The sequence below is a fragment of the Dermacentor albipictus genome, chromosome 2 (assembly GCF_038994185.2).
Source record: "Dermacentor albipictus isolate Rhodes 1998 colony chromosome 2, USDA_Dalb.pri_finalv2, whole genome shotgun sequence".
Classification (NCBI taxonomy): Eukaryota; Metazoa; Arthropoda; class Arachnida; order Ixodida; family Ixodidae; genus Dermacentor; species Dermacentor albipictus.
The window spans coordinates 49,447,104-49,474,102 of record NC_091822.1 but is presented as its reverse complement, the minus strand read 5'-3'; the positions used below and the strand labels follow the sequence as shown (position 1 = coordinate 49,474,102).

The window sequence follows — 26,999 nt, the reverse complement described above, 5'->3', positions numbered from 1 at the left end:
GGCCAGGTCCCGTAAATCCGTGCTCACTCGACCAGTGCCTCTGAGCTATGAAATACTAGACTTGCTATTTTTTGTTGCAATAGCCCTATGTATGGTGCTTTGTTTCCGGCGCTTTTGTTGTTTAATGTATATCCGTGCATATATCCAATGCCCATTTCAGTGATCGGTCATGGGCTATCTGCCGACAGCGAAGTGCTTGCATTATTGCGCTTTATTTTATTTTGATAAGATGAAGCGCAGTGCCTTGCAGTGCAGTGGTCGAACTCTACCGCAGATTCCGAATTTTCGTCCAAGAGGTAGCAACCAAATAATTCTGGATGCATATGAGCCGAAGTTGTCACATTGAGACCAATGAGAATCACTGCCGCATTAGCGCCACCATTCACCTATAAATGACATTAACCACGGAAACTACAGGCAAAGAACTTGGAGGCACGAACCAACACCCCGTTTCAGAGAGGACGCTCATAGCATCCATTCATCGATAGGCTCATAGCTGCAAGGCGCCACCACTCATGCAGCGGCCACCACCACAGTGATTCGTATGGAGCATTCAATCTTTGACACATAACAAATAATATCCTATGGGGATCACAGGCATCGAGCACTACAGAGACACCAAGCCCTGCATCGACTTTCTCTAGCTTAGATGAAGATCACACAGTACGACCTTCCTTGGAATTTTAAGAGCCATTCTGCTCGCCCGGAAAATCCGAACTGCTGCTATATAGACCGGTCAGAAAGGGGTACCCATCTAAAAGCTACACCTCCTCTCCCCCCCCCCCCCCGGAAAAGGAAGATATCCAATTAACGGCATCAAACGGCCTACACATCCCGATGGCAGACAAGATCCGGGTACTAGGAATGACGATAGAACACAATGGCGGCAATGGCGATGCACTTCGCAAGATACCGGAAGAGGCCACCAGCACGATGCAGCTCATTCGAAGCATCACCAACAAACACGTGGGCATGTGCGAAGGCAGCGTGATACGATTCATACAAGCCTTCGTTATTTCTCAAATAATGTACACTGAGGTACACAGCAGCGTTTCATAACTGGACAGTTGCTGAAAGAAACAAGCTCAATGACGTCATACGCAAGGCGTAAAAATGTGCCTTGGGACTTGCGCCCAGAGTCAGCACCACCAAGCTCTTAGAACTAGGCTTACGCAACACGCTCGAGGAACTCGTGGGGGCGCAACAAGTGTACCAGCTCGAGCGCCTATCCAAGACCCGCCTGGGCAGACATGTGCTCGAAAAGCTCGGTATCACATACCACACGCAGCAGGGCATCAAAGTAGAAATTTCAAGAATCATACGCGAGCAGCTATAGGTACCGCCATTGCCTCGCAACATGCACCCCCAGCACCACTCGGGGAGACGTAAAGCCCGGGCACAACACATGAAACAAAGTTACTCCACCGACAAGGAGGCGATCTTCACCGACGCAGCTCTTTATCGAGACAGGAACAGTTTCGTGGCGGTATTTACTAGCCACCGAGGCAAGCACCTCACAAGCGTCACCGTGAACAGGGCGGCCATAGCACTGGCCCTCACACAAACAAAAGCTACATACGTGATCTGCGATTCGCAAACGGCAGTTCGCAATCTTGCAAATAGGCGCATCTCGCAAGAGGCGTATCACATACTCCAGCGACATCTCATGCACCAGGGAGAGGCCGACTTCGATAACCGAAGGAATTTGCTATGGATCCCGGCACACACTGGATTGAGCACACCCAACGAAGAGGCTCACCGCGTTGCTTGAGGCCTCATTCACTGAGCATCATCGGAGGAAAAGCCCCCACGTGGTACTGCAACCGTCTGGGCGGGGGAGGATCGTATGACCAGGTTCCACGACATCACGACACACTACCGCTTACAAAGACGCGTATACCCATTCCCTCATGCTAGGGTAGACAGGACGCAAGCAGTTCACTTCAGACAATTACAAACGGATTTTTACAGCTACCCCATACTCATGCACGCGATGTATCAAGACATGTACACTACATGTACAAACAGATCCACATAGTCTGGCAAGGTTGCCACAATCACATGTTATGGGGATGTCAGGATTTAACAAACAAGTCGGGCAGTGCCGACCCCTCCATCTCTTCGAACGCACTGCTCAGCTCGAACCTGACAGCACAACTGTGGGCCGTCCAGCGAGCCGAGGAAGCCGCTTCAAGTCAAGGTTTCGGAACCGCATCCACGGCGGGTGCCCAGACCCACTAAAAGGACACCGGACTCTAACCTCTTTGATTTGAAAACAAAGTTTAAGCTCTCTCGGTCTCTCCCTATATATAGTGCTGGGCAGTATCTAAAATGCATGTATCTTAGATACTATTTTAGATATTCTTTGGGTATCTTCTATCTGTATCATGATACATCTGGCAAGGCCTGTATCCGTATCTGCATTTTCGATACACGAAATAATGTATTGTGTATCTTAAGATACAAGATACTGCTATCGCAACATCACCGTGAGAAATTATATAAACGCTGGCTGAACTCCTTTTTCTCAAGCTGATACTGCTGCCACTAAGGCACCTCAATAAAACTACAGACAGTGATATTCTTTTTTCTTTCCGCCAGAGCCCTCGAGCGACGGCAGGCGATGAGGTCCACGTGTCCTTATTGGTGGGGCAGAGTCGTGCGTTCACACTCATGTCGTCTCGACAAAAACAAGCGCGCGAACGTCTGCCAGCAGCGGACCTTTTGGTTTCTTGATTTCTTGTTTTTAGTTGCGTCGCTGCCATGACACTTCCTGCAAGCCACAGTACTGCTCTGCGTACCCCAATGCGTACGGCGTCTTTCGTGCAAAATCTGATGCCGCTCTATTGTCGTTATCGAAGTTCCATTGCGTGGTGCTTTTGTTACGAAGTCTGAAGAATGTAACACTGGGGTTGCCTTGCGTCTAGTGGCTTTCACACGCAGCGATTTGAAGGATTTCGTGGATGCAAGTTTGACTGATGTGAACCAAAGCGTGGATGGCGCTGCTTCCGTAAGATATGGCGTAAGGCGGCTATTTTTTGTACATGATTGTAGCTCGCTAGCACAGAAAACAGTGGAGACCAATGAGAGTGGCCCTATCAGTCAGCAGCGCTGGGAAACTGGTGTCATGCAGAGCCGCTCAACTGCTCGCTGCCTACTCCTGAATGCTCACTCACACTAGGCCGACGCGACATCGACCGACGCCTACCTCTCCGCCGACCGTCGCTGTCGCCGACAGTCGGCAGTCCGAAATTGATGTCGGGTCGGCCTAGTGTGAGTGAGCCTTAACTACATGGTCTGAGCCGGACCACTCGTTTTGTACTATCGTCTTATCGCGGCAGCACTGGCTCGCACTTGCTTGGTTTAATTGGCTTGGTCTCGTTCGCGCTTGTTTCGATTGTTATGGTTTGTGATTGGTTTCTAATCTGACTGTAAGCGCGATGCGAATTATGTAGTACTTTCTGGAAGCCACGCGGCACCAGCGATTACACTGGAACATTCGACGAGCCATTAGAAAAGCTGACGCGCTTGACCCACAGATCAAATTTTCGACGATCTCCGGCTATTCTCTCTCAATTATTTGCCTCAATATATCGCGAAATGAAAACACGTATAGAGCTGTGCTCAAATTTCACATTGCGGAATATCGTAATCGTCGGTGAATTTTTTGGATTACGTTGCATGCATAAACGGTAATATGTTTACGAGCAAGGCAAAACTCCAAAGCAGTATTTGTGCTATCGTGCAGAGGCTTCTTATTGATGTGCTTGGGCTGGTGGTGACCCGCTAGCTGGTCGGCAAGCAGAGTAACGCCTCCCTTCAATTACAAAAGCGAGAAGCAAAAACTGATGACAGCGCAGGATGTCAAGCTGCTAAAGCAGCCGCAATAAATGGTTTCAGAATGAAAATATACTTGAGCAAGAAAGACAAAAATGTTTAGATGCTAACAGACATTTCATTCAAATGAAACAAGCTTTGTCGGAGTTAACCAATTTCCCACACTCATTCTTGTGCGATCGCGTCTGAGGCTATAATTTATATACATTTAGAAATTTGCGAACGTATCGAACAAGAACAAAGGGGTTAACCGAGGGGCCCGATTTTTATTATTCATATAATGAGAAACCAACAACGAGACCAATGAAAACTTAGGGGAAATTACTTGTACTCACTAAGTTAATTTTAGCGATTATGAATTAATTGCAATGAAAGTATTTGAAAAAAACAACTTGCCGCAGTTGGGGAACGATCCCACGTGTTTGCATTACGCGTGCGATGCTCTAACCAATTGAGCTGCCCCGGCGCGGCTTCCCCATCCACTTTATTGGATATTTATGTGTTACTACTAGAACTAACCTTGCGACTGTTAGCCAGCGCCACCACTCACCAACCTCGGCGCCTGATGTGGAACATCCTTTCTGTCGAAGGTGTAACGAGTACATGATCTTTCTGGGTGAAGGCAACTGGTCAATCAACCCTGACGTGTTACCTAAAGGTATCAATGTTGCCGGATTCGAGACCCTCGTTATGTAAGAATGAGCAGAAGGGGGTTAACTGAGGGGCGTGAATTTAATTAATCATGTGATGAGAAGCCAACAAGCAAGGATGCTAAGGGAAACATAGGGGAAATTACTTGTACTTACTAAGTAAATTGAATTAATGATAAATTAACGGCCATGAACGTGGATGAAAAAACAACTTGCCGCAGGAAACCGCGCCGCGGTACCTCCATTAGTTAGAGCATCGCACGCGTAATGCGAAGACGTCGGATCGTTCCCCACCTGCGGCAAGTTTTTTCATCCACTTTCATTGCTATTAATTTATAATTTATTCAATTCACTTAGTAAGTATAAGTAATTTCTCCTATGCTTTCCTTGGTGCCTTTGCTGCTTGGCTTCTCATAATATGATTAATAAAAATCGGGTCCCTCGGTTAACCCCCTTTATTCTCGTTCTTACATAACGAGGGTCTCGAATCCGACAACATTGATGCCTGAAGGTAGCATGTGCGGGTTTATTGACCAGTTGCCTTCCCCCAGAAAGATCATGCACTCGTGACGCCTGCGGCAGAGAGGATGTTCCACATCCGCCGTCAAGGTGTGTGAGTGGTGGCACTGGCTAACACTCCCAAGCCTAGTTATGGTATTAAGACATAAATACCCAATAAAGTGGTTGGGGAAGTCGCGCCGCGGTACCTCATTTGGTTAGAGCATCGCACGCCTAATGCAATGACATGGGATCGTTCCCCACCTGCGGCAAATAGTTTTTTCATCCATTTTCATTGCCATTATTTTATCATTTCTTACATTCACTTAGTAAGTACAAGTCATTTCCCCTATGTATTCCTTCGTGTCGTTGTCAGTTGGCTTCTCACGAATGTATTAAAGTACTTTAAGAGATAAATGGAAAGTATCCTAGCGGATACAATAATTGGGGTAGTATCTTGTATCTTTAGCTGAGATACTTGGTGACCGAGTATCTTGTATGGTATCATGATACAATTGCAACGTACGTTTGGCCAGACCTGTATGCGTGGCTGCTTTTAACTCTGAGACAATGCACAATTATTTTCAGGTTTCCTTTCCTTTGATTTCTACTGAAATCAAGGGGAGCACTCATGGACACAGATACCTGTTTAGACTCAAATTCAGCTCTGGCAGCAAGCGTCAGTTCCTTACGGTTGTTTTCGGTGAAGAAAGAAATGACGATGCTTACCTACAAAGCCGTAGAGCTTAAACGCCGACTGCAGAGAAGCTTCACTTCGGCTAAATTGCCTATAAATGCATAGCAAATCTTGGCAAAGCTGCACGGCTGCTAAATGTATAATTTTCTAATTATCGCCTAAGCAAAGGACGCCTGCACGTGGCAGTGAGCGGTACCGATGCGGATATGGCGAACGTTTCGGAACCCTACACAACTCGTGATCTCTCAATAGCACCAAGAGGCCCAGGCGCGCCACTCGATCAACATTTGTAAGTTAATAGGCGTCTCCCCGGCGCGTTTCCTCGCCTCGCCCGTGCTTTGAGCTGTTTCAAGAGAACTGACGCGTCGCGTGGCCGTCGGGTGCTCGAACACGTACTCGAACGCGACAGATGACTATGCACTACACAACGCTGCGCAGAGGAAGGCCGAGCACAACGCGGCAGCAGAAAATGATGATGTGTGTGGTTTAGTGGCGCAAGGGCAAGATATGGCCAAAGAGCGCCAAGCAGCAAAGTGCGACAAGGACCAGCTAACGCGCACAAAGCATGTAAGCTGCACTTGGTGAAGCTGAGCAAGGTACAATATATATACAATTCCTTAAAGACCCCGTAACGGGGTATTACATAAGGGGTGGGTTACACAGAAATAAGGAGAAACCATGTGTTAATCTATGGTGAAAGCTGATTCGTGACGCTTTCTATGAAGGTAGATGGACAAGGGATGGCAGCGGCGTCGCCCGGAAGGCCATTCCAGTCAGCAGCTGTACGAGGAAAAAATAACGTAGAAAAGGTAACGGTGCGTGCCCGTGGGCGCGCCACTTGAAGAGGGTGACCAGTGCGGTTAGATATGCGTATTGGTGGAACAATGTAAGGCGGGATGCCAATCCAGCTATGAAAAAGTTTATAGAATAAAGAAAGGCTGGCGATACGGCGGCGACATGAGAGAAGGGGTAAATTAGATTCTAATTTTAGTGATGACACACTCACATAATAAGAATACGAACGATGAATGAATCTAGTGGCACGGTTTTGAAGTGACTCAAGGGCGTCTTGAATATAAGCTTGTCGCGGGTTCCAAATTGGTGAAGCATATTCCAATTTTGTTCGCACGAGAGTTTTATAAGCTAGCAATTTTACGTTCTTAGGTGCGTTATGTAGATGACGTCGCAAATATCCAAGTGTTTTATTTGGAGATGATATGACGTTAGTGACGTGCAAAGCCCGAGAAAGATCATGGCAGAAAGTGACTCCCAGATACTTAAACGGTTGAACAGCTTCGACAGGAACGCTGCTAATGGCATAAGAAAAAACAAGTGGAAAGTGGCGGCAGTTGAAAGATAAGGTTTTGCATTTGTGAGGGTTAAGTTCCATGAGCCAATCATCGCACCATTGCTTTACATGGTTAAGATCACTTTGAAGGGTTAATTTATCAGAGGCGTTGGAAACAGTGCGATAAATAACACAGTCATCGGCAAACATTCGGATATTACAAGATACATGAGTTCATAGGTCGTTAATGTAAATAAGGAATAAAAGCGTGCCAAGGACGGACCCTTGCGGAACGCCTGATGTTACTGGAAGGGAAGCAGAGGTAGCATTGTTCACAAAAACAGCCTGAGAGCGGTTATTTAAAATTCACGGATCCAATTTCAGATGTCGGCGTGGAGATTCAACAGTGAAAGTTTGAGTAGAAGGCATTTATGGGGTACTTTGTCGAACGCTTTCACGAGCGCAGTCACCCTACCCACGCAACATCTGCTTGCCAAACGCTTTCTCGGTGTGATTAGGAAGGCTTTTTCAAATGCTGCGGATGGAAGGACGAAAATCGGTGCGGTCGCACGCGCAGTAATGCGGTTGTTAGAGCGTCCATTTCTCGCGGTGGCCGTTTCAGCAGCACAACTGGCGCGACGTGCAGGATTGCTTGCTGCCAGGTTTCTCCGCACTAGCCGCATAACTCTTTTAATGTAATGAAGAAGGCGTGTACGTTATAATATTGTTGACCTGTCTTTATAAGGAGCAAATAATATGCGTGTTTTTTTTAATTTAAAAACGTTTTGAAGCTTCGATTTGTTTCGGAGCACGCAACGGCGGTTTCTGAATTTGAGTGCGAATAGAGACGGCGCACGTGTACACGACAGCTGTTCGCCGCTAATTGTTCAGCGCTTTGTGCCGTTTCATGTGCTTTCTAGGTCCATGTCGTTTGGCCGGGGCTACAACAAATTACAACATGGCCTACCAACAAGTCCATATAGCTACCTTCACAGCATATTAAGTATTCGGAAGTCGGCTGCATCGAAGTCGTCGCGTCAGAGCAGCGAGTTCGTGACGCTCGCTACCCGTGCTCGGCGTCAGCTGCTGGGGAAATGCGTGTATATCGCTCGTGACTGCACATAAGTGGTTCCTGCTCCTAACCACGTTCTTGCACCAAGCGCAACAACAAGCCCCAATCCGAAAGCACACGTCTCCCCCTAAAGGAAGCCGCAAGCGATCCTAGTGATTACTGAACGTGGAAATAGAAATGATGTGAAATTCAACATTAGCGCTATCCTGGCTTGTCCATCGTCGTGCGCGTGCTGAGAATTCATACAGAAGTCTTCTCTTCATATTTCTAAAGGTGCAAAAGTTGGCACACAAAATTTTTTTAGCTACTACCGCCATCTGTGTTGAAACCTGTACGTGGCATCATGGCATTATAAGAGATACGCCTGTCGTCCAGTTTGTCGCCCCGTGTCTCGAGCTGTTATTATACTGTGAACCTGTAACAAGAAGTCATATGATTACATGCTATGAAAAATGCAGGAACGTAGGCCCGTGGCCGGCGCACTTGTAGTGTTTTCCACCTTTCTGCTAAGCCTAGCACGCTGCTCACGGTTAGCCTGTATTGTGCAAATAAATGTTATTATTATATTATCAATGTTATTAGAAGTTATAGTTCCTCCGCTGTAATTTATAGCTGTCATCTAATTTCCTAAGCTAGTCATGTATTTACCCAGCATTGGATCAGCATCGTTATGACATGCTAATCGGAGTCCTTTCAATCTAGATTACTCAGCCAAAGTAAGAAAGTACAAAGCAAAACCTCAATGTTCACTGCTATATGGTATTCCCGAACAGATTCTATTTGGATGATTTTATGTCCACTTGAATTGCCTACAGTTCAATGCTCAATGGTGGTAAAAAGTGATTCCTTTTCTTGGTGTCGAAAGGCTGCTTCACTCTTAACAGCAAGCGAAAATTATTGAAAATGTTAACCCTTTACTGCACAATTTTTTGCTTCCTCAAGATATTATTCATGGAGTTGTAGGGAAGCATAACAGTACCTGTACTCCCATGGACACTTACTTTAGCGAATGTCTGTGGTTTCAATTTGAAGAAAAAGGGTATGTTGCATATTTGCAACAATGTGCAAATAAAGACGAAGTTGAAAGTAAAAGATACATTTAGTGCGATTCATACTCAGATGCTTATTTGCACGAGACAACCATTGGTGCACCTATGATTTAGTGTGGAACAAAGAGAAGCACTTGTACATGCCTGTGCAGCACAGGTGGTTCCCACACTTCATGCAGTACGTCATGCAGATTCTCGGGCAGCCAGGAAACAATGCAGTGTTTTCGGGTTATTGTCAAAATGTAGAACATCGAAGCACAGACGTAAAGCTGTGCCCGTGACGACGTGACATGGCAATGTGCGGAGGCACAGCGTACTTTTGAAAAGAAAAAAAGGAAATTCGACAAGAGAACATCTCGTCCACGTGTTGAATCGAAACGGACTTACACTCGTGGCTTTCGTGACTAATTTAATAGTCACTGCCTTCACTATAAGGAGGAATTGCTGGGCCATACCAGCGTTTCGTAGTCATTTCACTTTTCCGAAGAAAATAAACCATGTACACGTTGTTGCATTTGTGCAACATAGCAACGTTCTATCGCCAGGAACAAACTATTCCGAAATGACAATGTTTTCTTGAACCTACAGAGTCAGAAGGATGTTTAGCATAGCGTAAGAATTTTTTTTGTGCTTTGTCTTATGGAGAAATACATTTACAATTTGTAAAACTTACCTATATCACTGCTCGCGGGCGCGCGCAGCCTCCACCACATTTGTTTTGGTAGAAGATGCGAAGGATTAGCACAGATTGCAGCACAAGGTGGTGCGTTTTACAGACAAGTGTTGCGGATATGCAACAACGTGTACAGGCAGCTCCAAACTGACTTTGCTTCGGTTTTTAACGTCGTTCATCAGAATGTTGCGTAAATGCAACAAGGTGCAGTAAAGGGTTAAGCCATGACTATATCGCAAAGCTTATCAATGCGATTTTGTCTCATGAACAAAATCAAGTTTTTCTTTCACCCTCTCATTAACACCCATGGAATGAAACCGTTCACTTTCATAACTTTCCAGATCTCAACATTCTGGAGTTTGTGTTGAGCATTCTTCCGGATCATATAGTGATCGTGTTTGTGTCATGTTCTGGTGTTGCAATCGCACTCATATAAGGATTCTATTAAATATTCTTGAACTGAGTAATTCATTTACCTTTATTTTCAAATACGCAAAATGTGACCACGCAGTAACGATCACATTAATTAGAAAAAAGATGCAGTTTGAGTGCACGTGTTTGAATCTATGCGAAGTGAAGTTCTTGTCAATTGCTCAGTAAAATGCAGTTAAAGTAAGCGTGACATATACAATTGTCCTTATTTTCAACAACACAATATGTCATATTTTAGAAGGTTTGTTCATGCACCGCATAGGTCACCACCTTGATGTCATGTAAGGCTTATGCACAACACTGTTCGCAAACTATACCAGAAACCGCAGTTAATGTAAATGCGCAGTGCGAGATGTTAACACAGTGACACAGAAAAATCAAATCAGTGAGGGATGGTGAAAGTTGTATGCAATGAAATGAATGACACTTGCTTGTCTATTTATTTATTCATATATATACCTCGCAGGCTGCAAGGTTGCAGAATTAGTGGAGGGGGGACTAAAATCTAGTTAACAAAGGAAGAAGGGTACAACCTTATATAATACGTACAAACAATAACAGAAAAAAGAATGAGCACTTTACTGCTAGAAATCAAGATGAAGAATTTGTAGAGGAAGAAGCTAGCATTCTGTGCAGACCTGCTGACCAGCTGCCTAGAAAAACTATGAAAGCTGTAGATCCAAGAACACTGGGAGAACCTTGTCTCAGCATGCCCTAAGTTAGATATGATTGCGTTTCCTGTCAGGAAACGCGCATTAGTTTTTGCTTCCCCTTTTTATGTATGTTCGGGTTATTGCTTGTCATCCAGCATTTACTCCGCATGTTCAATAAACTGTCGGCTGTTAGAACAATTCAGCTTTCTTATTCGTCCTATGTGTTCGCCGCCGCCGCTGGAAGAGGGTCGATGAGCGCGGACCAATCAGCCTTGGTCTGCGTGCCGCTCGCGTGGCTGGATGCTCTCTCTGGCGGCGGTCATGCGACGACGCATAGACGCGCAACACCAGAAAACGCCGGTAAAAACGCTGAATGTGGTGCCATATTTAACGCAACGGACGCATGCCTGGACAAGCGACATATAAGGCCCTTATGAATTCATCGCGGAAAAGCCAGTGCCTTGAGACGTATGGCGCGTTTTGATTTGGCCACCTCGACAAGCTGATCCATTTCAAGTAGTAGCGATTGTGCGTGTTGGCAGCGTCTTCTGCACTTCGAACAGCATGGATTGCTCTGAAATTTACGGCAACGAAGGTACACAAAGCGTAGTAAGCGAATCCACAAGAACGTCTAAATCCACAAGCACGAAGATCAGGCAAATCCCTGTACCTCCCGTCATTCCCATGGTGGCTTAACGGTTGCAGCGCCAGGGTTCCCACTAGTCATGGATGAAGCAAACCAGAGCAGCGAGCATACCACAACGCGATTGAAGCCGAGATCTGCTGCGCCAGTCGTGGCCTAACACGTGATCGCACGTCAATGTGCGCGGTTGGTTTTAGTGCTCCCGCTGTGCAGGCAGAGCGGGAACAAATATTGGCTACACAGTTTCAGAAGCTGACATACGGCGGCGCTGAGTTTCACGCTACCGGCTCCTGCGCGTGCAAGTCAGGAATCGCCTTCTGAAATTTTGCTTCCGGCCAACTATTGTCCCTACGTGCGTGCGCGCTTCGCTGCGTATGCACGACCTCGCGGGCTGTGTACGTGGTTGGTTGCGGGCGCCCAACTAAAACCATCGAATCTTTCTCGTGCATAGAGTTTCTCACTATATTGCTTAGAGGGAAATCTGGCGCTGCGGTATGGATGGGAATGCCGGTATATTGTTACTTCGGGTTGGCATCGTTCTCGGAGAGCCAGGCAAGCATTGTTCCGTCTGTCACAATGATGAATTTTCTACTAAAACAGCGCGTAAAAAGCTGTTTTAGCTTTATTATTACCCAAAACATGTTTTGTTTAACTATGAGAACTTATTGCATGTACGATTATATGAAACGTAAAGGTTATCAGCAGGCCGCTAAAGTTGGAGGACAGACGACAAGATTCGTGCTCGCTTTCGAACAGTTTGTCGTCTGTTCTTGCTTTTCTTCGCTTGGTTATGCATTGCAGGTGAGCAAACTTCACTGGAAGATGTAATATGCATGAATGAAAACATTTTATGAAGATTTCATTTTAAGAACGCGTTATTTCTGTAGCCATATCCGCGTTTAGAAGAAGCCTCTTACAACACCAGCCAATGCAAGCCTCGCAGACACATATGAGGTCATTCCCATGGCGGCACAGCGCCCCTTTGGGAACTCCCATAGAAAGTGGCGCCAGATTTCCCTCTATGTGTTATAGTGAGAAACTCTATGGTCTCGTGTGTGCAGCACGTTGCAAACGTAGCGAAGTGTGGCGCCACTGCCTCGGAGACCGCCAGAGGCAGCGCATAGCTGACGCGTGAGCGCGATTCACACCGCGGACAGACGTACACTCATGTTGCGCTTTCGTAAATAGGCGACGCGTAGAGTGCCCCAATGAGCGCATCGGAGCGAAGGGAGGTGAGGCGAGTGAGCCAATCGAGGCGCCCTAAAGACGCGCGCTACTCCGGCGCCATCTCCTATCCATCGTCGCCAGAGTCCGTCTTGCTTAGCACTACGCTGTTCTTACGCTTTCGCCATACCCTCCTCCGCTTTCCGCCTCATGGTTATGTCGCAGCCTCCTCCTCCGCTTTTCTCCTCGCGCTATCTTCGCTCTCGCGTCTTTCATCGCTGGCTGCGCGCCGCGTTCGCTATCATCTTTCGCTGTGCTCGTTCGCTCGGTTTACGAGGTAGGACGCCTACGCTAGCCACAGGAAAGCATGCGCCTAAGACCTGCGCTCTAAACATAACCGGCTTGACTCAGAAAGAACGCGCACGCACAACGGTGCTGGCACAGCACACGAAGCAGCTAGCAGACGATATAAACATCGTGGCTAGCAGATATGCGGGACTGTTCGCTAATACACTGCTACGGTACACAAGCATGTAGACGACCCAGGCGCTGGTTCTCTAGTCTGAATAGTATGTCCTTTCTGGTAAGTGGTAATGGCGGTGTTTTTTTTTTCAGTTCCCGTATGAAAATCCACGAATTTTCCGAGCATTTTGCGGAGCATCCCTTCGCATTTCAAGCGCCAGATTTTTCACAAAGACTACTGTATGTCTAAATTGTCTGAAATGGGGCTTGTGACGCAGTTCAGAATTACGCTGCAGTTGGCCTTGAAATGCTGGCATGTAGCTAATATATGTGACAGGAAAATGTATTAGGAGAAGCGCACAGGCATCATTATTTTACTGACCTGCTCCTCTAATCAGATCAAAAATGAGAGAAAAAAATTATGCGGATCCCACGCACTGTGGGAATCGATGGCAGCAATGCTTTCTGTGGTGTTAATTTCGACTGACGGTAATTAGCAGTGATGTTGACGGCGAATGTTTAATTAAGAGTGATGAGTTGTTCGACGTTGCCTTGCGTGCACCACTGCTGCTTGTCTGCGTAGTACACAGAACACACAGGAGGAAGGGGGGGTTGCTTGGGATGCTATTGTGTACCACATTTCATAATCTCTAAGAGGGTTGAGCATTGTCATTGCCTCACATGGTACATCGCATCTTGGCAGAAGTATCAACAGCTCTATTAAGAAGCAACTTTAATTGAATTATGGGGAGGTACGTCCCAAAATCACAATCGAATTATGAGGCACCCCATAGTGGCGGATTCCGGATTAATTTTCACGCCATGCTTTTCTCTTAGCGTACCCCTAAATTTGGGTGCTTGAGCATTTGTTTATTTCGCCCCCGCCGAATTGCGGCTTCCGCGGTCGAGATGCCATCCGCGACCTTGAGCAATGACATAGCCGCAGAGCTGCCACGGGGTCACAGAAGTGTTGATATTGCGTGCGACCGCTTGCGTATGGTCGCATAGACACTGTGGGGCGCTTTAATTAAGGGAGCTCTGCTTCTGCAGTCCCTGCATAAGTTGTTCGCTTGCCATATTTGTATGGTGTTTATTTTTTCATATATAACAGAAACGTACCGTACCGCACCTTGAACTTAAATTTATCCTGTTTCTCCTTAAGCGCTGTCGTGTCTAGTAGTAGCGTTTCCTTGTCTTCTCACGACACCTTTTCTTTATCCGCACACCCTTTTTAGAGCGAAAAGTGAAAAGGCTGTTATTCCATCGTTTCTCGACTGCGTCGCTTCTACCCATTCTCTGCCTCCTCTCCCCCTCCTAACCATTCTATCCAGTTTCCCTCTGGACTTGCACGTTGGTAGAAAGTGGTAAGAGATAATTGCAACTGTCAGGAGAATAATGTGGCGATGCCCAGGGAGCTCCAGAGGGTATTCGGCAGATTTGACGCGGTGCAAAAGTCAAACGAGTTTCTCACGTCTCCTTTCTTCTCTATCACGCTCCTTCTATTATGTAGACGCTCTAAAACACCCGCGACGTGACCTGCGAGTCAGCAGAAGCAGCAGCACCAGAAGGAGCAGTGAAAAAGTTGAAGGCAGAGGCACAGAAAGTTTCGCTTTAAAAAGGGTGACGGGGAGTGATAAAGACAAACAGTAGGATGTGGCTATATACATGATTCTGTTAGGCGCCAGCTCACAGCCTTAAATATAGGCTTGCGTTAGAGAATATTCAAGGAAAGACTTCATGCTTTCCTTTCCTAATATTACGTTTCGCAAAGGGCTTAGATATGTCGTTCTTGAAAAAAAAAACGGCAGATCCCGCATCTTCTGGGAATCGAGGTTATGTGAAGCCTGCCAAGTTAACGAAATGACCATGAGAGCACTATAACGCAGGCGACTGATTTATGACCTTGACACGCATGTCGTGGCATTTTTGTCACGACCCGTCATTTATGTTCGTCATAGACTATGGTTATACTATGGAAATTCCGGTACATACCAAGACGCAGGCGGCTGTTTCATGACCTACATGACACGCATATCATGATATTCATGTTACAACCGATTATTTATGTTCGTTATACACTGTTGTTATACTATGCCAATCTTGGTACATACCAAGACGTAGGCGGCTGTTTCATGATCTATCATTTATGTTGACCATACACCCTTGTCATACGATGCCAGTTTTGGCACACACCAAGTTAACGAAACGACCATGACAGCGGCAAGACGTAGGCGACTGCTTCGTGAACTACATGACACGCATGTCATGACCTATCATTCATGTTCGTCATACATGCTTCTCATGCTATGCCAATTTTCCTACATACCGAGTTAACGAACTGATTACGAGAGCACTTAGACGTAGAGGGCTGTTTCATGACCTACATGACATATATGTCATGATATTCATGTCATGACCGATCATTTACGTTCGTCATACACTCTTGTCATATTATGCCAATATCTGTGCATACAAAGACTTAGGCAGTTGTTTCATGACCTGCATGACACGCATGTCATGACCTATCATTTATGTTCGTCATACACTCTTGCCCTACTATGCCAATTTTGGTACACGCCAAGTTAACGAAACGACCATGAGAGCACCAAGACAGAGGCGGCTGTTTCATGGACTATATGAAGCACATGTCATGACCTATCATTTATGGTCGTCATACACTTTTGTCACATTACGGGAATTTCGGTACATACCAAGATAACGAAGCTACCATGAGAGCATGAAGACATAAGCGGTTAGATAGATACTCTCAAAGTGGCAAACGTTCGCTATGAAATGCTGCGCATTTAGTAATGTACGGTGCCATCAACGTGCGGTATTGTCCAGCTCCTACCAACATAAGAACTCTCAAGCAGCACTTCCTGAAAGGTTAGGAACAACATAGGTTGAAAATGTGTACAGGAGACTTACCTATCTGCTGCCAGAGGTAGCGTGAGACGGCCCACCAAGTCTGCAACCGAGCTCATGGAGAGCATGGTGATGGCTCGAGAAAAGCTGACGCCCTTGTCTGTGGCGAAGTCCACCAGAAGCGAGATGTAACATTCGAAGGCGAAGATGAAGGCGATGTACGAGTAGGCGACCAAGTAAAACATGGGGCAAGAGAACACCGTCAGCGCGTGCCGGAACGAGCCTAATGCTGGTGCACTGCGAGCTTTCTTCTTTGGTCTGCAAAAAAATGGCTGTGGCTTAGGTAAGGTTAAGCCCAGGATGCGAAGCATACTAGCCTTTATTTTAGTTGTTGAACCACTGTTTAGCCTGGTGAACTGCTGTTGCTTGGCTATATTTGGTTCGGCTAGACGAAGAAACAACTCATGCATTACTGCTTCGCCTTCAAGAGTGGAACGCGACAGCGTTCCCGTCGACCCGCCAAGGGGTGTAAGACAATGGGCTACAGGGCAGCGACTACGCGCCCCGCATTGGACGCGGTGAGCGTCGAGCAAAGCAGCGTTCGGCGCGGCAACGAAATGTGCGCCTGAGCAAGAGACGCACGCCTTAGAAACAGCTCGTTTCTAAGGCAACACCGCATTCACTAGAGGCGCTTTTGTACCGCTTTGAAGCATCGTACTCGTGGCTTAGTGGTAGCGTCTCCGTCCCACACTCCGGAGACCCTGGTTCGATTCCCACCCAGCCCGTCTTGCAAGAGTTGAGCCAAAGTCACTTCTCCTCTGTCGTGACGTCACGGTGTCACGTGGTTTCAAGGCGACACCGCCGCGCCTGAGGAGCTGGGTTGAGCTCTCGTAATATGCTTCGCATAAAACAAAGCCACAAGCTCTCAGGGTCCGTCTATAGAGTGTCTATAGACTTCTTGTAGAAGACTGTAAAAGTGTTTTTCCGAGCGTGAAAGAAGCCCGCAAACACACGCATTATTGTCGCGTGACTGGCCGCTCGATGCACATTGCGTGTATTCGCGGGCTTTTTTCAAGTTCGGAAAACACTTTCATGTAGCACGCATTGAGCAACAGAAAGTTGTATGGGGAGTTTCTCATGTTGCTCTACAATATTTCACTGAGACTTTTCCTCGAATCATGGTAATTGAAAAGTTGATTAAATTATTAAGGCTAATTGTGAAATCACGGAGAATGCAGAAAAATAATCTGAGTATCTCCAAGAGGCGGCAAACAATACCTTGGTTGTGTCCAGCTAGGGAGCATTTGAATATTATAAAGTTTGACTCAAATTAAGTGAAATACCCTGTATACTTCACACTTCTATTTATTCTTCACGCTTTCCTATATCACCGTCGATGAAGGTCATAGGGTGGGACGTCACCAAAGGTCATGTTAAGCAGAGCGAACAGCCCGTATACCGGTTGCGGTAAGGCTCATGCCTTACCACAATCGATGGATCAGAAGACAGCTGATACTGTAAAGGTCTTAGTGCTTCAGGTTCACATGCCGTCTATAGATTGGCAACAGACAAAAGTCGTTGATCTTGGCCCAAGCGATGTACGCTGTAACCAAGCGCAGGTACCGGCGGATAATATGAAGCTACGTTAGGTATTACCACTGCAGTTGTATACTGCCGAACTTGCTTTAGAGTGTATTTGTAGACTTCAATATACACAGCGCATACCTCTGCATTCGTTGACCACATGATATGACCTACGTAGTCGCTCTCGACAGTCCCAAGACAGTCTTCACAGTTCTCATAGCATGATTTTTGTGGCAGAAGAACAAAGAAAACAAACGCTGATCGAATTGTGATAATAGATGTTATGAACGCCAACTTTAGTTACAAGCGGATTCTCAACATGCCTCAAGCAAACAGCACAGAGACTCGTAATGTTTGTAGCTGACAACGCAGACATTGCGAGTGTGCAATGAACCAATGTCGCGCATGCGGCGTGCGTGTTGTGTGTCATGCAATACTCAGATACTTTTCACGTTGTCCCTATATTTGGGCTGCATGACTAACATGGGGTGGTTTTTCGTTGACTGATATCCTGCAATATAAGCTCATCAAAGTTTATCGTTCACTTAAAATATGTGCCAAATCCCGAGTCCGCCCACTTCTTCGCAGGCGGTATGCCTGCACGGCTGAGCATATGCGTACGCTAGTACTGTATTGGTTGCTTTAATCGAACATCGGAACAGAAAATCTGCACGAACATGTGTTAAGGTATCCCATTTGGCGGCATGCTGGAAGATATGCTAGAAGTGCGCTGTATTACACATAACCGACAGCAATAATGCAGGCGCCTGACGGGCCTTGTAACGGCTTTTACAAACAGTGCATTCATCCAAGTGTGCGTTGCAGTGCCATACGATAGCCCACAGCGTTTGTAATACAGCGCGCTAACGTATTTCTTTCATCCATGGAAATGAACTGCAAAAATTTGTACCAGGCTAAAGCTTCGCCTTTAAGAGTGGAACGCCATATCATTCAAAGATCCCTGTCTGCTTGTCACGCTCCCGGCAGTTGCAGCGCATGTAACCGTAATGTTTACCGGGAAACTCTCGCGGCGAACGCTATGCCCGACGGCGGGCTTTCTGTGAGAAACGCGGCTTCTTGCTTGGGCCCTGATGTGGCGGAGACAAGCCCCATCTGGAAGCCTTTCAAAGAAAGGGGCGCGCCGCTAAACGGCCTCCGAGATATTCGCGTGCCGGCGCGCGCGAATGGCAGACGCCGTGGGCGGTCTATGGCTGGTAGAAACGCTGGAAAATGGGTTTGTTTGAGTTTTCGCGAAACAGAATTTTGTTTTTCTCGTATATTCAAATTACAATCCGACGCTATCATGTGTGTACGTTGTTTCTAAGTCGCACTTCATAATTTTTCTACGTACTTTAGCTTGATAAATTCAATTATTTCGGAAAACACTTTCATGTGAAAACACGTCCTCGTGCGACATGGAGGGACTGTGCATGGGTGGTTCTAAAATATTTTTGCCGATAAGACGTGCGACGCGGGACGCCGACGCGGGCCGCCTACGCCAGTCTTCTGCGACACGGGGCCCTGTTCAAATGGAAAGTAAAAGCAATTCGTTTAGCGCGCGTGGCATGCAGAGAGAGAGAGAGAGAGAATGAAAAGGTAAAAGGCGCCTGAACTTCTCGGAGCGCGCACGCCCTCATCGACCTGAGCGCCTGCGCATGCGCAATGGCAGCAACGGAGGCGCCATCTGTCCGCGTCAACTTGAATCCTCAACGACTGTGCCAGGTAGGTCAACTCTTGTTACAGCGGTGTGAGGTGTCTGAATATGCATGCCTTCTTTGTGGCATCACATGTGAACTACACTGAACAGTTGGTTTTAGCAAAGATGTTTTCTGTCAATAGCTCATGATTAGGCGAGAGCATTTCCTAGTGCGAACCGGCTAAATGTAAGTGTCGGTTTGTATTTTACATGATTTGATAACACGCTCTTCTTCTCGCTTCTACTATATGGAAAGTTGTACGACAATCGATGGCTAAGTTTTATGGTTTTCATTACTGTTGCATTTAGTGCCATTGTCTCAGACAGACTGTAACTACATGAGCTGTACAAAAATAAACGCCACATTATCCATTTGGTGGTATTTTATTAATAGATAATGCACAGATTATCCAAATAACTTAGTGTATATTGCATTTGTTCTACCCTTATCAACACACCTAAGAGATCGTAACATGTTTTAACTGATAAGTAACATAATCTACAGACCTCATCTACGGAAATTCTAGTGAAAGTGCGGTAAATAATGTATTCAACTCGAAGTATCAGAAAAAGGTCATTGCAGACTCTTCTAAGTGGAAATGAATTTCATTCCTTAATGTGATTTTTCAGAACTACAGTCACTATTCTGAGCATGCACGTTCGGCACGGGCATATTGCATTGACACGGGAAAAGTGAGCACCGTCCAGCCGGGTATCATCCTTTCAGCAATTATTATAATGGGAACCGTTTGGGATTCTCGCATTTGTTTCTTATTTTGATAAGTACACTATGTTTCATATGAACCTGTCTTGAAAGGAAACGTACCGTTGCTGGCACCAGCTACCATTACGGTTGTCTAACTGCTCACCATAATGTAACAAGATGAAACATAATGGTACTTATTTCTATTGGCATGTAGTTTTTAGTCAGAGGTAAACCAAGTTCAGTAGCGACATAAGTGAAGAGAGCAAATTATATATAAAGCTACTAATGAGCCGCAACATGAATATTCATTGAATAGTTTTCCTTCGAACCGTTGCACCTGCTTTACGTGCGTGTCTTTCTGTATCCTTGTCTTCCGTGTTGTGCTCGTATCGCCATTACATTACGAACTTTCCTAAGCCCTTGTGAGCTTTACTGAACAAGGAATTCAATTCAGTTTAATGTAATGGTGCATGTCAAGTGACTGACATGTTATTCATTTTGTCTAAAAATTATGGACTCGCAGTAACTTGGCAAGCATTAAACCACAATACTTTTTTATTACACTTAAGCTGCGGATGTCATACAATGCTAGGAAATTTTTATGGAAACAACCAGACTTGGGAAAAAGTCAGGCATTGTGAAAATGTCGACATAGATACGTTGTCTTGTTATATGCCATACAATGTTTCCAGATAATTTATCTGTCAAAGAAATTTTTGAAACGTTTCGCCTCACAAAAATTTGAGACAGATTGATAACATTCATTGAAAAAAACATGAAAGTCAGGCATACTGACATGGCATTTCTTTTTTTTTCCCAACTAGATATGTTCAACCTCGAAACTCAAGAAAAATGACTCATGTTTGAAAGCACCCCAAATAATTTACTGTGATGACATTAATTCGAACTGTAGTTTCAATTTTGCATCCCAGAAGGTGGATATCTGTCGTGCCATGACACAGAAAGTGCTCACGTGGCACTTCTGGTGCCCGTGTAGTATACCTAACAGGCAACCGTGTAAGCATGCCCAAGAGGCCTCATTATCTATAAGAAATTAAGAAGTCACCTTATCAATGCAGTCAATCCATCTGCCTTCTATTGAAGTCATGGCCAATGATGCATTCATTTAACAGTATGGGAAAGACATTTAAAGGTGTATTAAGGAAAATAACCATCTTTGACACGATGCTGTCAACACTCCAGTTACTCTTCTGAGCATATCATTCTGCGCGAGCATATTTAATTAGCAGCCAAAGAGTGTACAGACAGTCCAACTGGATAATGTCGTTTCAGCAATTCATAAGAGATAATTTGGGATAAGTGCAGCAATGTGTCATATCTGAACTCGTCGTAAAAGGAACATACTGTTACTGCAGCACCAGCAGCAGTTGTGACTGTTTAATTGTTCATCATGCCACACAATAAAACTTAGTGAAGGAGTGTTGATTTGTATTGGCAAGCAGCCATGAGACATACTTAAACAGCATTGAGTATCGACTTAAGTGCTTCGAGCAAATATATTGAGCTGCTGAATGAACATAAAAAGAATTACACAATTTTATTTTTGCCTCGCATTCTAGCATCTACTTATTGCAGCACACACTTCCAGTGCCTTTGGAACATGCGACACGAAGATCAAGGCCGGCCTTTGCTTGCCAAGGGGAAGTATGTAAATTTGTGGTCTCTTTCGATTATGGCGTAACACCTGCATTTCAATAAAAGTAATATTTTATAACACGTAATAAGAAGAGTTCATTCAATTCGATAGTCGCATATCGCATTCGCACGTGGCGGCCGCATATTTGTGGAAGAATTTTTTTCTTAATACGGCACGCCCTTTATTTCACTTAACGTCCATCGGAGTCACCGACAGCCTGTTCAATCGATCTCTGTACGCGGAGCAGCCTTTGCTAATACGTTCAACTTACATTTGAGGGCACTAAAAACGCGGCACGTTATCTGGCAGTCACTTGGTATTTTCCAAATTCCATGCACTGTAAAGAAAGCTGGGAAAAAATTTAGCGGGACAGTTAGCATAGATGAAATATTCAGATGTTTCTGTACAAACTCTAGAAGTTCTGTATTGAAGATTTTTCACTGGAGTTCTATTGAAAAAGTATATTAAGCAATCTTTATTATTTACCCAGCCTGGCAGCGTGGAAAAAAATATGACGTGTTCCTTATGGCTCATAACAACACTGCGCCGATTCGACACGCGTAGCGCCTGTGTTTACCTTCTTTAATACTTGGCTCAAGTTAGCCTAAAAATCCTGTATAAATTACAGACAGGTCTACAGGAATTGTCTACAGGCGTTCCGTAGACCATAATTTACAAAAAATGTAGGGCCGCAAGTCCACAGTGAGACTAGACTAATCCATAAGAATAGTCTTTATATAGCCTATAGACATATCATAGACTTCATTCCACAAAAGTACAACTGTATGAGCCAATGAACATTTGTCTATGACAGTCTGCACACATTTGTCTATGAAAGTGAATTTTTATTAATGTATATTATTCCGTCAATAGACTCAGACATTTTGTAGACTAGCTTACAAAAGTGTAAGGCAATAATACCGTAGACAGACTATAGATTGGTCTGTAGGAAAAGTCTATAAATAGTGTTTAGACATTTGCTTGTATACATTCCATACACTTTAGTCTACAAAAGTAGAACTGTACACGCGTATACAGTTTGGTCTAACATCTGCCTACAAAAGTGAATTTTCATTACTCTATAGACATTCTATTGTCGGTATATAGAGTGAGGCAAATTGTAGACTTGTCTACAAAAAGTGTAAGGCCATAAGTTTATAGACAGGCTATAGACTGGTCTATAGGAATAGTCTAGACAGTTTTTAGACATCTGCCTATATGCATACCATAGACTTCAGTCTACAAAAGTAGCACTGTATATGCCTATACAGTTTTGTCTATAGACATTCTGCAGACATTTACGTAAAAGGTGAATGTTCATTGATCTATAGAAAGTGCATAGACTCAGACATTTTGTAGGCTAGACTACATGAAGTGTAAGGCTATAAGTACATAGACACACTACAGAATGCTCTATAAGAATAGTCTATAGACTTTTCATACACTTGAGTCTACAAAAGTAGAACTGTATACGCCTACACACTTTTGTCTAAAAACATGAATTTTCATTAATCTATTGACTCGGGCATTTTATAGACTAGTCTAGAAAAAGTGTAAGGCCATATGTCCACGACCCTCTATAGACTAATCTAAAGAAATATCTGTACAAAATATATTCCTAGGCACATGTCTATAGACTATCTGTAGACTTTCTAAAAAATGCATGGGGTGCTCACGTTGAGCCATCGAAACCATGCAGGTTTCTTTGTGAAATCACTTAGTCAAGCAAAGGAGAAATTCACTTCATCTTCCGCAGCAATAAAGAAAGACTTCATACCAATACACTATAGTAAAAGCCATGCATCAAAAGTCGCCGTTCTGGCGGCGAAGCATTGACTGCGGTCGCAAATTCGTAGACAGCTATATGAAATAAGGCTAGTAGTTTTATCGGCCGAATAGACTTGCATGCATTCGCTTTCTAATTAAATTAGCAAGCTTGGTCTCATTCGCCCACACGCAAACGTGAACACATCTCACTCGATGACCCCGTATACTCGCTGTGAAGAGAGGAAGAGAAAGAGAGAAAGGGTGGAAAAAAAAGGCAGAGAGCTTAACAAGAGGCAGTTCCGGTTGCTTAGCCTGCCCGGCGGGAGGGCTTTGAGTTCTGATAGTCGACGATTGTCCAATTAGTCCATCACTCTGCACATCACTTGCCTCTCGGCAATATTGCACGGGCAGAAATTGTTAATGTATGCGAGCGTATCTTAACAGCTGCATATGTCGCACGTGGAGCTTTTGGTCATCAGAATAACCAAGGTATAAGAGTTTGTAAACGCTACGCCTAGGAACAGACGGTACAGCATGGTCTGTTCACGTCGTGGTAAGTCCGGCGGTAAACGCATCCTTATATCCGGAGTCAACGAACGCAAACGACATTCGAGTCATTTGTGTTCGAAAACCTTTGAGTCCCGCATGTGAAAGGTAGAGTACAGGGACATGAATCACCGGCCAGCCGCAGCGTCTGCGCGCGCAAATGAAATGAAGACACATTGAACACTTATATGTGCAGATCGGGCGGCTTCGTTGGCGTAGTCATTCCCGTCGATGTTGCGATGTCCTGGAAGCCATTGAAAGCCGTCAAAACTGCAGTGAAGAAGCTCGGCAGCAGCAGCGAGCGATTTTACCTTTGTGCTACCTCTCGCATTAGCGCGACCTAAGCTGCGAGAACACAGCGCACACGAGGCTATCAGCAATCGACGCACTCTGTCCCAATCGCAGATAGCTTTCAAGATAGGGTCCACACGGCCACTGCCGGAGAAGAACCCCCCACCCACCGTGCCTTGCCCACTTCTTCCCTGCTTTCCTCGCGCGCGCAAGATGAAGTTACCATCATCGGCTAACCCTCTCAAGCTTTCAGTCACACATACAGCATACAGCCCGCGGCGACGACGTTATGGCTCTTGGATTTTGCACGAAGCACCACGGCGACGGCGACGGCAAAAATTCGCCTGAAGTGTCCATATAATTGCTATCGCAATAGAAAGAGCGGCAGCTAGGCTTCTGTTCCATAGCGCAGTACGAGAAATGAGATTCATGCAGGGTACAGTGAAGCACCTAGTCATGAAGAAAAGCACTGACCCTTTTGCGTCCCGTTTTTGTGCCTAATAAAATAGTGCATATGTTGCAAGTAATCCACTGCCGGTGTCAATACGCTTCACATCGAGGGCATCCTTAGCGCCATAATCACCAGCTATAGTAGGCTTTTTTTTGTTGTAGTGAACCCACTTTACTGGTGCGTTCACTCCACAAAAAAGTCGCAGTTTTGTCCGAAAGGCTGAACATAAATTGCGACAGCTAGTTAGTCGACAGCTACACGAAGTAACGATAGTAGTTTTATCAGCCGTATAAACATAGAAACATTCGTTACGAAGTAAATTAACAAGCATGGTGTCAGCGCGCACGCACAAATATGAACACATCACACTCGATGACTGCGGACGTACGCTGCCGAAACATTGGCGTGAGTTACAAGATACCATAATACGTACGAGACACCACTGACAACTCCCGGCGAGTCATTGCGAGCGTCGCACATTGCTTGAGCATCCACGGCTATCGTAGCTGCTGCGGCTGCTGCTTTCGCTTGAACCTCCATGCGCCTTTTTAACCACGCCGGCTGCCTCAGGAAGAGGCTGAAGGCGACGGAGTTGAGGCTGATGGCACCAAACAGCAGCATGGCAGCCCGGAAGCCGTACGTGTCCGTGAGCACCTCCAGCATCTTGGGGAATGCGAACGTCGCCATGGTGGAGCCAGCGAAGTTGATGCCCATGGCCAGACCCCTATAGCGGACGAAGTGCTCGTTGATAACCGTCGGAATTACGACGAACACCAAGCCGCTCCCAATTGCTGGAGTCGGGGCAGGCCGAGAGAAAGAAAGGGAGAAAGGAAAAGCACGAAAAGGTATCCCTAAACGGTGGCACTAAGGCGAAATCTCTGCACTCCGAACATAAGGAATTTCATGGCGAGCCGCACAAACAACTACGGCGGTGGCTGCGCACGATGAGTGAGCGAATGTGTACAACCGGTAGTAAGCAGTTGTATGAAGTTGTAATAGTAAATCAGGTTTCTGTAGGGACGACGCGGCCATTCTTAAAATGCGACGACGCGTGGCAAACTCTTAAATTATGCAGCAAGAAAACGCACCGTCCCACACCTAGTCGCAGTTTGGGAAATGCCAGCAGGTTACTTGAGGTTACATCGTTGCCTATATTTATTGGCAACGAAGGCTATTTTCATTCTGCCAGAATGAGAGAGCCAACCCAAAGAGGATAGCGATTTGTTTTCGTATTGTTTTTGCGGCGAGACGCCCAAACACGCGCACGTACAAGATCGATGACGTCAATGTGATGCACTGATGTCTACATCTCGGTGCTATAACCTTGACAATGGAAGATTCAGGTGTACGTTTATTATCAATGACCAACTTCCTTCGTGAGGATGACGAAAACAGAGCATTAAGGTGACACTCCACCAGCCTAAAGAGATTTAGCACTCCTCCTCAGTGTCTCTTTGAGCAGTTCTTACTAAAATACTAGAGAGCACATTGAGAGATTACGTTTTCGGAGAGACATTATTATTGGTGCAAGACGACGTTAGAAAGTGTGTTGTTTGCGTAATGCGAAATTTCTAAAGTTATTCATTTTGAGGCGTTCATTCCAAATGCGAAATTAAAGCCATCCATTTGCTAAAGGCATGTAGAGATGGGATCACCCATGCATGTAATTGTCGATTCGCCCGCTGCAGGCTACATTTCCAATGTCTGCCAGCGGCTGCTGATCTTGCAGTCATTTGCAAAGGAGAGTCAAGAACTTGCATTCGCGTCTTTAAAGATCACCGGCCTCCTCTTCACGAGCACAACTGCATTTCGAAAGGGTCATCGTTAAGCCATCCACGCCGCTGGTCCTCTGCAAGACCAGCGTTCGACTACGTCAGCATAATGGCTTGCGTCATGCCACATGCTCGCTGGTGCCTGTGCTCGTCATACGAGCGCACGTAGACCTGGGAGCTGCACTACGAAGCTAGACCCGCTTTTGGAATTTTCTTGAGATAGCTTTCGTGGATAGGCGTTTTCCTTCCATTAGTTGTGTTCCTAATAAGCTTATCTTGAGCACTTGGCAAAAGTTATGGCCTTCATTTTTATTAACAGTGTATCTGCCAAGTGACGTTGGACATAATTTGCGTTGTTCTCAAATTTAGCGCATTTCCTTCAATTCTTGCCCTCCTTTCAATTCAGTAGTTGTAGCATGGATGCTAAAACAACTCAATAAACAACTAAATACGAAAATTTCCTTAACTACGTTGTACACATCGTACTATCGTCCCATCTGTGGTTCGTGTATACCTTTCACCTCGTTATGAAAGTATGCGGGTAGC

At 45.5% G+C, this 26,999-nt stretch overlaps 1 protein-coding gene across 2 annotated transcripts in view; it reads right to left on the bottom strand.

Moving 5' to 3' along the window:
- LOC135904268 (monocarboxylate transporter 13-like) overlaps nucleotides 1–26,999 on the bottom strand; it is a 119,592-nt gene that overhangs the window by 8,296 nt on the left and 84,297 nt on the right. For both annotated transcript variants that reach the window (XM_065434888.1, XM_065434889.1), the window contains exons 5-6: nucleotides 25,115–25,472; nucleotides 16,047–16,301 (exon numbers count right to left, since the gene is read on the bottom strand). In XM_065434888.1, the coding sequence (XP_065290960.1) occupies nucleotides 16,047–16,301; nucleotides 25,115–25,472 (613 nt within the window). The remainder of the gene's footprint in view (nucleotides 1–16,046; nucleotides 16,302–25,114; nucleotides 25,473–26,999) is intronic.